The following is a 14,127-nucleotide window of genomic DNA, read 5'->3' as shown; positions in this document are numbered from 1 at the left end:
ATCAAAGATTATAGAGATACAGTCTAAAAAAATTACCTGTTTCTTGAGAGGTTCCTGGCAGTATAAAGGTCCTCCCTTCAAGCTTTCCCTCAGTTCAGTGTAGAACTGAGGATTTTAGATTATCATTGGCAGTGATGAGCACAGTACTGACTTTTCTGGACCTACCTAATAATTTTAACTTCTCAGTATACAATTGGCCTGGACAGTGTTTTTCTGCAGATAGGGTTTTTTATTTTTATTCTTCATAGTAACCTTATATCTTGAAGAGTATGGGCTAGGTTGTAAAATGTGTGTTGTTGTAGCTGAATAGGTGCCCAGGGCACATAATCATTCAATACAGCAAGCTAGAATTAGAAGTGAAATATAAAAGTGTATTTCCTCTGTGAAGTAGAGAAAGAAGTTGCATTTCTTGATGTCTGATACAGAGAAGACAGTGTCTGGTACAATCCTCCCTTGCCTTTCCCCTCATAGCCCTTCTGTAAGCAGAAGACGGAGAGGTCCTGCCAGCAATGCTGTGAATTTTTTGATGGCGTAGCTCTTTCTCAGTAACGTGCCTTGCAGAACAAAGGACAACCTGCACTGGCCTAAATATTGCAGGGTAGCTCACATTGGTTCATCTGATACAAGTTCTGTCAAGTTAAATGAAATCCTCAGCTGCTTCTCTTAATCGCCAGGACACGGGAGCAATGCTATACTTTCATAGGAAGTGAACTGAACTCTAACCCAGACAAACTCAGTTTATAATAACTCCAAAAGCAAGTGTTGAATATCTTGCTGTGTTCCAGTATCATAGGTCAAAAATACAACTGAGTGCTAATTATGCTGTTTAATGCAACCATTTCAACAGTCTATTTCTAACCTTTTTTATTGGTTTCACATTTTCATATTCTATTAGCAGCCCATTTTCTGCTCCCTTCCCTCCCTATTTGACATTTCAGAATGAATAACGAAGCAGGTTTTTAAGTGCATATGCATTTCCTCAAGGAAATCAGGACTTGAGCACACATTGGTCTTTGCATGCATGCCAATGAAGCGTGCATAAAAATATGTCTGCCTTTGCTTGCATACATGCCAAAGTCTGACCTTCCATGCTTTGAACTCTTGCTCCAAAACGCAAATGCATAATTCAAGAGGACTGAAGCAGAATAGTGTTGAGCATAACGTCTGGGTACATGGTTCCTTCCCATAGCAAACTACGCAGACGTGAATTACGGTTCTAAACTGCCCATGCACCAGGAGATATGGGTTCCTCAGAAAAAGGATGAGGAAAATCAGTGTGCTCAGCGGCCAGGGCAGTCTGCACCGGCCGCAGACAACCACTGCAGACTGTGTTCTTTCTGGAGAAATTCTCAGCTAAAGTGAGAACATTTACCTCTGTGTAAATTTCAGATAGGAAGGTGAAATAGGTGGGAAAACCCACCTTTGTGGTCTCAAGAGACTGTATGCAAGAGAGAAGCACCATAATGAATTGCCTTTCCGAAGTAAACCACTCTGGGTATGGGCCAAAGTGGAGCTTGTAGAAAAGTCAGTCAGGTTCAGGTACTGGCAGGTGAGATGGTAGCTAAGCAAATGTTTCGGGGGTAAGCAGGTTTGAATATTGCTTAGGTCTAATTAAGTCTGAGATGCCTTTTTTGTCTTGCCCAGATGCTGGTAATACACTCAAGGGATACCGGTATAGTGCCAACCACAGTGTTGAATACAACTGGATGTATTTATTAAGAATAAAAATAAATGTTCAAAGGTAAAGATGGTAGCAATCAAGTAATTTTGTGCCTCATTATATTGTGAAGAAGCGCAGCCCATCGTGCCACAGAAGAATGATGATTAGGAGTCCAAATGTGTACCCTGCTGCTTATGTGCGTATTTGTTTTCCCTTCCTACACAGACACAGCCAAGGCTGATGTATAAGAAGAAATGCGTACAGGCTGGTAGCCTGTGCCTACTGGTGTACAGATTTTTCTTTTGCACTGCTGAGTATTTGTCCCGTTTGGAAGTGTCATGGGAAATATTCTTCACATTGTTTTACAGCCCTCGGTAGCTGAAGAAAATGAGACTTAATTGCTGTAGAAAAAAACTCCACCCTGCCACAATTATTTAGCTGCGTGCGTGCATTCAGATGTTGATATGCCCCTATTACAGCACAGATTTACTGACAGCTATGGCTACTGGGAGAAGCCTTGCTCCCCCTCAAATTACCAGCTAAATTTGCCTGCTTCCACAGAACCAGGAATTCAATCCGTCATCACTGACAACTCTGAAGGATATCACCAAAGTGCTGCTGGAAATGATGCAGAGCTATTTTGGGGGGATAGCTTAGAAAGATATTTTCTTAAATACCATATTGCAAAATTGTATGAATTAGCCAAATGTGTCTTCTGGAATTCTCACAGCATTCATAGGGAGGCTTTATTACTTTTGTAATTCACTCTTCACTGACTTCTCAGAAATGCCATAAGATGCATTGAAAACTTGTACAAAGGACATCTTAGGAGACACAAAGCAAAATCTTTCTACAACTCCCAGAATCTACTAAAGATTAATTTAGTGCAATGAAAATTGCTTTCATACAGGTGGGTTTCTATATAAAAATTAGAGTTCACAGTTAGTGTCCTATAGCTCCTACAGCTGAGAAAAGACTTTTCAAAGGTTCTAATGTCTTTGGTGCCTTAGAAAATGTTCTCTCAAATTGATCATTTGGATTTGGCCTAGATCATACAGTCCTTAGTACATTGTTATAGTTTACTTCTTCCTGATTTTACTTAATTGGTTTGCATCTGCAGTGAAAAATATGGAATGAGGAGCAAGAGTGATACACTCCAGCCTAATTTTGCGACATGGTTAGTACTAGCTACTAAATTTCTTTTTACTAAGGATACAGCTGAGTGCTTTCCTATTTTGAATTAAATGATTTGTTTGTACACTTAATTTTCTTCAATCTCTTTTCATCAGCAGAAAAGTACTGATAAAGCACTAGATGACCATTCAAAGACAGATAAAATAGAATGATGCATCTTCATTACTATTGTATTCTCTCTGAACTATTTATTTTTCCCTTGCAGGACGGTTCTGTTTACTCTGACCTCTGTAGTTGTGCTTGTCATCACTACGGACTGGATCAGCTGGGACAAGCTGAATCGTGGATTTCTGCCAAGTGATGAGGTCTCGAGAGCCTTCTTGGCTTCTTTCATCCTGGTGTTTGACCTTCTTATTGTCATGCAGGTACCCTCTCCTAATGTTTCATTCAAGCTGCTAAGGCTGCCTAGTCACTCTGTTTCCTCTAGACCAAATGGTGTTTAGCTAAGACTACATAAAGGTAAATAAATGTTTAGTCTGCAACCACTATTAGTAGGGACTTTTTATTACACCATTCTCAGTGACTTTGCAAAAAGCCTGCTGGCCTTTTATTGTGAAAACATTGCTGATTTCTCTTCTTAGACTAACAGGTAAGAACTGCACAACTTTCCAAATTAGAAGGTGTTTTCTGCAAAAAATGACATCAGAAAAAGCAATGGAAGCTAGTTGTTTTGTAAATTCAAAGCTTCTGTTAGGAAGGTGAAAGAAATTCGGCCAAACAAGAAAGAAATACTTCCATGTTTCAAGCATTTACAATATTACAGCACTTTAATAGATGAAAATTAGTATTTGCTACTAAAAGTCCACTTTCCACTTGCACATGAAGATTGTTTTACTTTGATGACACGTCCTTGTACTGTAAGGTCTTCTGCCAGCGAGGTTAACCGGGGAGATGATTCCCTGTAGTCTGCCTGATGTCTGCTCCTTTGAATCTCGCTGTTAAGAAAGGAATCTGGGTCACAAGTTTTGTGGCCAAAAACCTCCTTCATGTGATGCTGCTCTCTACGCTTTGCGTTTGTCTGTGGTTTGAGCCTTGTGTGAATAACTCACCCAATGCTCTGTGAAAAAGTAGGTCATTTGGGCGGAGGGAAGGGAAAGGAGCATCGAAGGCCTGAGTGACTTTTGCTATTAGTCCTAGACATGTTAGATGGTTGAACTGAAGTTTAGCAAAGAATTTGTGAAGAACTGATGGGTCCTTTCTCTCCAGTGTATTACTAACTAACTCTGCTAGCAAAGACCATTTCTGAGACACTTAGTTCTCTATAATGAGATATCTATTGCTTGAGTAATTATCGTAGAGGTGACACTGTGGTGGCACTCAGAATTTATCACTGCTGTACTAGGACATTAAAGCTGCATAAAGTCCTATAGTTCAGTTTTATTTTCCAATGTCCAGCACTGTTCAGTGCTCGCTGTGGTTCGTGGTTAGAACAAGGAGGTATAAGAAAGGGAATACTGTTTTTCTAGTAAGATTTCTGGTGCTTTCTTTTCTCTCCCTTTGCATTTTACATTTTGTTTGCTGTTTCCAAAAATTCAAGAGAATGTATAATAAATGATTGTACTTCACAGCGCTGTAATGAAAGTGTGAATGAAAATACACGATGTATCAAGCAATACTGAATTTGATATTGTATGCAGGGTAGAGAAACAGAGTTGTCTTCATACCAAATAATTATTAAATCATCCTTTCAACTTTGAAAAATGAAGTTCCAGTACTTTGACCTTGGAGTTGCTGAATATAGGGAAGAATTTTATGTGAAACAGCCTGTCCCGAGTACTATGTCATATTTTTACAACACAAAGCAAGAGGCTCTTTTTAATTGCATTTTTGACTGATGTTTCTGTGATGGAGTTATTTATTTATTTAAAGTTATTTATTTGGACTGTGCAACTAAGTTGGCATGTTTTATTTACAGTGTAGTTCTAGCATCACTGCATTGCTACTGCAATAAAGTCAAGTTGAGACAGCAAAGTATTAAATCACAAGTGAAGACCATCAGGATCATGATCCTTTGACTGAAGTATGCTTTAGAATTACATGTCTCTAGAAATTCTTTCTAAGAGTGTTGTGTGTTTCACAGGGTTTTTTCTGACTTAACAAGCTTTAGCAAGAAACCGGTAAAATTAGAAAGAAAAAAAAAAGTTTAGTATTAAGCAGTTTCTGTTTGAGGCTGACGTTAACTAAGAGCATAGATTAAGTCTCATCTAATTTTTGAGTACAGGCATTTTCTGTCCCTCTGAATTGTAGCGTAAATACTGCAAATGTGACTGTGGTAACAAGAGAAAACCAATTGAGTTTGGAAATCCATTCTCAATGCTGTGAAAAACAATCACATAATTGTAAATATTGGCTTTGCCTTCTTAGTATTATTATAATTTAATATTTAACTAAGCCCTAGGTAGAGCTTAAGAAAGAAATAGGTCCCCACCCTGAAGAACTACCTTTTTTCAATTAGATGTAACCCAGGCAGACACGTGAAGAGGAGAACACGGACAGCTGAACCTTATGTAGACAGTTATACGTGAGCGATACTTAAGGGTAGGTGCACTTTGTACCTTTGGTTTCCATCCTGCAACAAACTGTGGCTGCCTCCTGACCCCGCTCTCCTTCTAGTGTGCAAAGGCTCCTCCAGTCCGAGCGATCCACTGGGAATTCAGGGGACGGGTCAGGGGGACAAGCACAGACGAGAGACAGAGTAGAAGACAGAGACGTGTGGCTGAAGTGTAAATGTGAAAGTTACGACCACAAAAATATTAAGGCAATCCAAGAAAACAGATCGTGGAGAAGGTTGCAGGACAATCTTTATAGTCAATGGAGAGATGGAGGTATAGTTGGGGTGCTTTCCAACATCTACAGTAGGATGAGGTGCAGCAGCCCCTAGAGGTGCACGTTTTTCTCCACCAAGAACAAACAGACCCAACGTGGTGAGCTGAGAGGAACCACCCCTTAAGCCAGACCCAGAAAAAGGGTTACAAGGGTGGCGTGGCTTGAGTCCAGAGCTGCAGCTCTGCAAGGAACCTCCTCAGCTATTTCCACAGCTCGTAAAACAGCCAAAGTAGCATTTCTCTGCTGGTGTTTTATCACGGAGAGTTCTTCAGAGACTCTCGCGGGCAAGGTCATCTCCACTTCTCCCTCTGCTGCCTGGCCTCGGTTTGAAAGGAATTTAAGTTTCAGTGGGTCTAGGACAGCCTATCAGAGATAACACCCATTTTAGGCTGTTTGAGAGGCAGCACAGAGGCCTCTATTCCAGTCTTGGTTGCCAGGACGTTTTATCCAATGTAAATACAAACACTGATTTTTTTTTTAAATGTAGAGATTGCATATTTTGTCTCTGAAAAAAAGATCAAATTCAGTCCAATGCAGGTGCATTAGTTCATTTTAAAGGACATGTCCTTGCTTATAATAAAGTAAAAACCCTACAAGTTTGTTATTTTTTCCACAGTATGGAAGTGATGAAGTTAGTCATTTTCACAGTGTCTTTAATTATGCCTGCCCTGATAGTTGAGATGGCAAGATGTCAACATATGTATGTGTCTGGCACCCATAGCATTCACTGCTGCACGTGGTCATCATTATATTTTTAGTCTTAGTTTCAGACTGAGTGCACCACACATATTAAAGCTGGATATGTAGAAATGCCATTATCATGTAATAGAACTTTTTACTATTTTAATGAAAAATTCACATATTTAGTTCTCTTTCTCAAAGATGTAATGGAAAAGCTATTAATTAAAGGAGTAAATATGAAAAATGAAACTATAATCCCACATTCCAAACACCTCTATTTGAGCAAGTAGACAGTAACTCATGCATTAGCCTACAGACTGCTTTTTTTTTTTTTTTTTGTTTGTGCCATGTTCTTAGTGACTTTGCTAATGGGAAGGAGCCTGTGGTGGCTGGATTATTAAACCTCATGTGTCCAGGGGAGATGAATTGTTTCACCTCTGTAGTGTCTTTCGTGAGTGTTTACAGGTTCCTCCAGACTTCTGAAAGACCATGAAGTCTTTCAGCATCGCTGTGGATTTACACGCTGTAGCTACCTTGCTGAGCGCTTTGCAAGTCCCATGGTATAAATTCTTGCAACTCCTATGACTTATTGCAACTTTTTATCTGACAGTACACTCAGATACAATGTCTGAGTGATTTAAAAGCTACCTGAAAATACTATTTGATTCCAAAAGGAGAATTTATTCTTCAATAAACTGAAGAAATTCTGCAGCGGGTGAGTGGAATAAACAGAAGCCAGGCAGCGCTTATGTCTAAGATTCTTTGAGAAAGCTCTTGTATGTGAATCTTTAACCAAACTAGCAAAATAATCCCATTAATATCAAATGGGATACTCTTGTAAATAAGGAGAATAGAATTTTGTCCTTCTGGGTATCTGGAGAGAAATGAAGGTCAAACAGAGTTAGATAATTAACAATGTTCCTTATGACTAGTGTTGGATCTCTGCTTATGTAGGTATTAGGATATCAGCAGACAGATATTTTTTTAGTAATAACCTTTTTTCAAGTCTATTTTTTGTAATATTTTTGTATGTAAATTGCTTTAACATGTAACTGTAGATCACTCCTTGCTACTGCAGTTGAAAATCAAGATATTTAATGGGTGGCCTGTCACTTCTTTTTTTGTTTTGTTTTCTGCAGAATGTCTGGTCTTCTGTCTTTGGTAGAGTTTTAATAAGAGAATTAGAAGGTTAACAGATTGAAGAAAATCTGTATTTAGGCTCTCCTGTGGTTTTTCTTCTAGATCTTCCTATTTGCCTGAAAAAAAGTAGTTAATATAGCTACTTTGTAATGTTAATTATGTTTTGTATATGTCATTGTTAAACAGTGACACAGAAATGTTATCAGCAAAACAGGACAGACTCTGGTCTTGTTAACAAATACATAAAGAGAGGACAGTTCCGTTTATTTTCAGTTTTACACTGATGAAGAGGCTGTTTTGATTAAAATCTAGTACGATGTGTGAGCACATTAAAAAACACCACCCACAACATCAAGTGTGTAGAAGATATAATTTGCTTGAATAGTTAGAGTGGAAATATGGTCTTGTCCACACAAAGTGAGTAAAGTCTTGTTTTTTAGAGGGTTTGTTGTTTTTTTTTTAGAAAATCTATTTAACTTTGCAAACGTAATTTGATTGTGACTCTTAACTGGATTTACACTTGGTACTTTGATAGAATTAGTTTACACATATACAAACAAGAGGAGAATCCTGATTTACACTTGGTGCAGAATACACAGGTATACTAGTTTTTCTTTGAAACAGATAAGCAAGAAATGATTTTGTGTTCATAGACAAAGCAGGATATAAAAAATAATTTCATTCCTGTCAGAGTAGATCCTCTCAGCTGTACATTTGTTTCAAGAGTGGTATATAAATTTTTTTGTTTCCTAACAAGTAACAGCAAAAAGTACCGATATATAGTTTGTTCCCAAGGAAGTTACCAAACTTTGAATGAAAATGTCCTTCTAAAAACTTCCCATTCAGCACAACAGCTTCTGGAGAAGCGAGCACTTGCATGTCAGGGTACTTTCCATTATAACCTTTTCTAGGTTTTGTAACATTTGAAAACACAATGATAAACTACAAGTCAAAACCCATGAGAAACTTCTGCGTTAGTGAAGTTAGCAAACAACTTTTGCATCATCGCTGACATTCAGGGTTTCTGTATGTGAGGGGTTACTGTGATTTTTTATTCATGTCCTACTTGCCCTTTCAAGATGGGAACCTAGCCATAAGGGCAGGTGACCAGTGACAGGTTTCTCAGAGGAGTCAGGATAGATGAGAATTCACCTTTAATAAAACCGACGGCATATTCAGCTCCATTACTGGCGTCCCCAGCCGTTACCATAGGGCAAGGTTTTACAGGGAGGAGCCATATACCCTGGACTACTTTTTTCAGATATTGTGTGCAGCGTTTCATTCCGCTCAGAGTACATTGCTCTTCACTAGTGGATTTTAGACATGCCTGTCAAACAGCATTACGGAAATGGGTAAGCATTTTGAACACACGCTTGTACTCAGCTAATTGTGCAATGTCTGCCAAAGAACCCAACCGTGAGGGTTGGCTCTGCGGTACTGTACCTCCCATGGCCTGCAGATCTCTGAAGGAGAAGGGGACAAGTTCAAGTGAGGTAACTTTGGGAGAAACCTTTCTGTAAGAAGTAAGAGATTTTCCTTCCTGCAAAGTCTCTCGCGTCGGAAGGACTTTCCCCTCTTCCTTTGTCCTTTCTACATCCTCATCCTTCTATGGATCATGGAAGTGTTCCTTATTAGCACTGATGTAAAACATTCAAAAATAATCCTGAAAAATAAAAGGACTAGAAAAAGAAGGACTAGAAAGGAACAACTCTTGATCTACAGCTTCGCTTTATTTGTACTTACAATGACTTTAAGTGGTAAACCTGGGTATATTCCTAAACACTGTTTAACCAACAAAATGATAGTGTTTCTTATGCCGTTATTGGCACCATGGCATTTCTTTCTAGTGGGTCAGACACAGGTCTTCCTTGACTATCCTAGAATTGTTCCATTTCTTGAATCTGCCTCCACAGCTGCTACTCATGGATTTATATCTGCATTGAATTTCTCAGTCCCAAAGTGCTTTATTTTATTTCCCTGAGAATCACTGGTCTGAGGAGTATCAAGTCTTTCTCCTTTCTATTTTGAACACAGAACAGTAGCTTTCCTGAGCTCCACTGTCGTCCATCCCATCAGACATCTGTTTTCTGTTAGCTTCCCTGTGTCTTCTGTGCGTGACTGGTGTCAAGGGAGTGGATTATTTCCTGGCCATCATGTACTGAGAGGAGCAAGTTAGTGTGGTCCCAGAAATGGCCCATTTGACAGCTCGGGAGCAAGCAGCTAGAAATGGAGTCAACGTCCCACAGAGTGAAAATTCCCTGTCCTTCTCCTGGCAGGGAAGGGAGGCTTTAAGGAACCAGGGCATGGACCCTCCACACCTCCTTCGCGGTGTTGTTTTCTATGGACAAGGCAAAGACAGTGGAAAGGTACTATACTTGTAGATCAGAGAATAAAATAATGCGTTTGAAATCCACTGGTTTTAATTTGAAGGGAAACACCTTTTGAGTTTGATGCAAGTGTATGTAGTGTTTACGTAAAAGGGTGGTGAGGGGGGGAAAGTACAGCATTGTTACATGTAATTAAAACCCAGAAGTTTCAGTTGGAATGTTTTCAAGATCCAGCTGGATTTATAAATTGTTTTTGAAAATCCCTGGAACATTCCTTCAGCCCCTTGCCAGAACCCACTATAAAGTACAGTTTATTTCTTCAACTCTTCCAGTTACTTTGGGACTAAGAAAATGATAAGCAAAATAATTTTCCCCTGAGAAAAGGTGGGTGTATCTTGTCCCTTGCACATTATATACCCTACCTTTTTAATGAGCTGTCTGGTTTATATTGCAGTGTTTTCATTCTGTGCTTGCCTAGTTTGATAACCGGCACCATTACTTTATTCTGTGGATTTTGTCCAACAAGACATGTGAAGTACAGTATTTTAAAGTTCATTTCATCCTTTACGCTGTTTGCGGCTGGTTAAATTTTACTTGGATGCATTGTAATTGTCTCAGGCATTATAGATTCAGCTCCAGGGTTTGCTTCAGCTGCTGTAACTTGGTGTATTTGTGCTGACCTGAATCCTATTGTGCCAATTTATACTGGCGGAGGGCTGGGCCCTTTTTTTAGCTCTGTGACTCAGTTCCTCATTTGCTGAAAAGGAACAACTCTAGTTCTTTTCTTTCACTAGTTGCCTGATTGTCTGCTTAGTCCCTAAGGTGCTCCAAGAAGGATGCTGTCTGACTTGGTACAGCTTCGAGCATAATCAGGCACCAGTCCCAGCTGGAGCCTCTTGGCTCTGAGATGCCTACACACAAAATGAATTAGCTGAAAAAGCTTCTCATTTGTCACAGTTGTTCCCTCTTACCCTGACAATGGGTACGTGCCGTACATGTGACGCTGAGGCCCTTCTTTCGCAGTGCAGGTATGTGCCTGCACTATTTGACAGAATGAAGCAGTTCTCCAAAAGCAGACCTCGCGTTTTCACACACTGCTCCCTGAAACTGCCACATCCAGCCCAAATGCACAAAACCCATGGAATTCTAGGAACGAGAAAAGCTGCAAATTGTTTGCAGGTCTCACTTTTTAATCTTTAGTTGCAAGGAGAGTCTTTTCACAGATTCCGCTATAATCAGTGTGTGATAGGCTTTGTTGTTGTGGGATGTGTCTGATGAGTGTTGCATTGCTTAAGATTATATTGCAGTGATACATGTTGATATGACAGTAATGGTGACATTCAGATAATTTCAACTCTCCACAGCAATGCTCTGGAATATATTATTTGATTGTAGAAATCTGCTTTGGAGTGAGCACTGTTACACTGGTTTTTATCTAAAAATGAAAAATCTGAGATGAGATTGAGCTGAACTGGTTCAGCCGTTTTCTAAGTGATAGAATTGCATACAATTTGTAAATGCAGCCATGTGAGTTACAAAAAGAAAGATAAACCTCAGTTTGCCATCACTAGGTAGAGTGTTGCCTTAAGAGAAGTTTTATGCCTGTCCGTATCTTACATTTAGCTACAAGGCATACTGAATTTACAGGACTTAGTGGCAGGTTATACCTGGGCATACAGATCCAGCTAGCAACAATACGGAGTTCAAGTAAGGAGAAGGAGCAAAACCAGCTTGGTTGCTCTTAGTCACATCTTAGAGGGGAACAGAAACAAGAATATGCCTGATATTGTTGGTCTAACTGCATTATTTCTGCAAAGCTGATTGAATGGCAGGTGTTTAAACTTCCTTGGGAAGTTTGAAGCCTGTTATATGAGACATTAACAAAAAGACATACTTACTTTTATTGTCTTTGAGTTCTTCTAACATGCTATAAAGCTGCTGCTTTTCTTTGTGTTACAAAAGGGACATATGTAGTTAATCACTGAGTGTCTTGAGATAGTGAGAACATTAGATATTTTTGCATCTGTTAGAATCAGACTTTATTGAACCCATCAATAAGTAATTCATTCTCATATGTATAGAGGAGGGGAAGTATTCCCTAGTGCTTTTAATGATTTGAAATTATAGTTACAATGATTTCTGACTTTGAACTAACATTTAATTACTCAGCTGTATTGCATTTGGTGTCATGTCCCTGTGGGTCATAGGTGTGGTGTAAGTGTGGCCTTTAGTCAACCAGGCTTCTAGTCTCCTACAGGTCAGAAGCCAAAAAGTTTCTCTTTTCTGGAATCTGACCATGTTTACCTGCCAGTCCAGTAGTGCTCATTAGGGAGAGGAGATTCCCCAGCATAACACTTACCAGATCTGACAGATAGATTGGGGACCGGCATTGCATGACACAGTGTGAATCTGTGTTTCCCACTGGAGCAACGAAGCAACTAAATCAACATGCCTATAGAGTCTCTCAAATAGTCCCAGTAGTATGCTGCAGCTGACTTTGGACTGTTCTATGTCTCAGCTGGTCCCCAAATAATTAACCTCTCCTCTATCTCTTCCTCATACCTAGATAGTATTTGCAATATAATTTTTCATTAAGATTCCTTAGAGCCCTGCATGAGCCAACGGGTGCTGTAGCTGCATTAACACATTGTCGCTATTGTTGAAATGGTACGAAAAGAGACAAAAAACCGACGTTAATCAAACTGGAAAAGAGCTTTATTTTTCACCTCCCTCCGCCAACACTTGTTCAATTGCTGCGGTAGCCGCTAATGCTGAACTTGTCTCGATACCTCTGATGCCAGAAGGACCCAGCCTCAGGTAGTATGTGATGAGTACAGCTGGCTCCGTATGCCTTCAGCTCCCTCTTCGTTAGCAGGGAGGGCAGCCGCAGTTGCGGGGGGGACTATCCATCATCAACCAAGGCAAGGTGGAGCTGTCAGGGCCTCGGAACTCAGTTACACCAGGTGCTGAATCCATTTCTCCGTGGATGAAGATGGGTGAATTAGAGAGCCGCTCTCAGGACCGGCTCTGAGCATGGCAGTCCGTGTCTGAAGTTGCTGGGAGCAGTTTGAAGCTCTCGTAAGGGAGAGAGGGACCCATTTGCAAGCAGTTCCCCGTCTCTGAAGAAAGACCGCGGTGGTAGCCGGCTCGTCCTGCTGTGCAGGGTAGCACGGCAGCGGGGAGAAGGACTTGAAACTGGCTCGATCCCCTGAAATCCTCTCCCTCCATCCAGCAACGCCATACAGGACGCCAGCAGCACAGAGGTAGGCATAGAGCTCTGCTCCCGGGATGAGTATTCGTGGTTTCAGTGACCCAAACCTGGCAGAGCTGCTTTTCTGCTGTGGCCAGCCAAGTCGTAGCTCTTCCTTTCATACAAAACCAGCTTTGATTTCATTCTCCATTAGTTCTCAGTGAGCTCTGCTATGATGTTGTTTCCCACATCAGGTACTACACGAGGAATTAAATGATGGAAATTTGTGGCTGGGTAATCCATTTTATCGCCTGTAGATGAAAATGAGAAAAGAGTGTACGTCTCTTTCTAATGTATCTCGCTATGCATTTAAGGATATAATCCTGTAATCCATCTTGGATGGCTCTTTGCTTTTAGTTTCTCTCAGGTGGTCTTTGGGCTTGACTATACACAATGTGCAGCACGCATTAGGTTTATAATGAAATTTCATTCCACTTCAGAACTGTGTGCCCAAAGTGGAGAAACAAACAATCCTCAAGAGCAGCAGTGATCCCACGTACGGCACACAATCTATTTAGGAGCAAGTGGCAGAAAAGAAGTGATTAAGTGATGTGCGTTATTGGGCAGCCAGAGTTAGAGGAAGCCCAAGGGACTGTTGTCCCACCTCGAGTCCACAAGTGTACTTTCTGATGGCCCCGATTCTGCCCGTTTTCTGCAGATTGTGTGTCGGGGAAGGCTGCTCGGACTGTGCCCCGTAGCATTTCTGCAGGCAGCCTGCTTGGTGCCGCACCAGCCACCCGCGGCTGCTGCCTCCCAGGCAAGAGCTGCAGCGTATTCTCTTGGCTGCAAGTTGGTACTTTTGTCCTGACCTTAAGTTGCGAAGCAACAGCTACATCTTCTGAATGAATGTTAAATACCCTGGGGGATGTTTCTGGCATCTGGGCCAAACAATTACTGCACTAATCTAAATTATACAAACTCCTACTATTCCTCAAGGTCGGGCTGCAAAGATTTGCATATCTGGACAAAGTGTTCCAAATACAGGGAGATGAGAGAAAGAAAAGCAACACACAAACAAGCGTAATATCAGAAGTGAGCAGATGATGATT

General features: G+C 40.5%; 1 protein-coding gene across 2 annotated transcripts in view; it reads left to right on the top strand.

Annotated features, from left to right (window-relative positions):
- The window catches only part of TMEM117 (transmembrane protein 117), a 222,478-nt gene that overhangs the window by 176,229 nt on the left and 32,122 nt on the right, over positions 1-14,127 (top strand). For both annotated transcript variants that reach the window (XM_075059097.1, XM_075059096.1), the window contains one exon: positions 3,060-3,219. In XM_075059097.1, the coding sequence (XP_074915198.1) occupies positions 3,060-3,219 (160 nt within the window). The remainder of the gene's footprint in view (positions 1-3,059; positions 3,220-14,127) is intronic.

Source organism: Buteo buteo, chromosome 28 (assembly GCF_964188355.1).
Source record: "Buteo buteo chromosome 28, bButBut1.hap1.1, whole genome shotgun sequence".
NCBI lineage: Eukaryota > Metazoa > Chordata > Aves > Accipitriformes > Accipitridae > Buteo > Buteo buteo.
The sequence above is the reverse complement of the archived record's forward strand: the minus strand, read 5'-3'. Positions and strand labels throughout refer to the sequence as shown.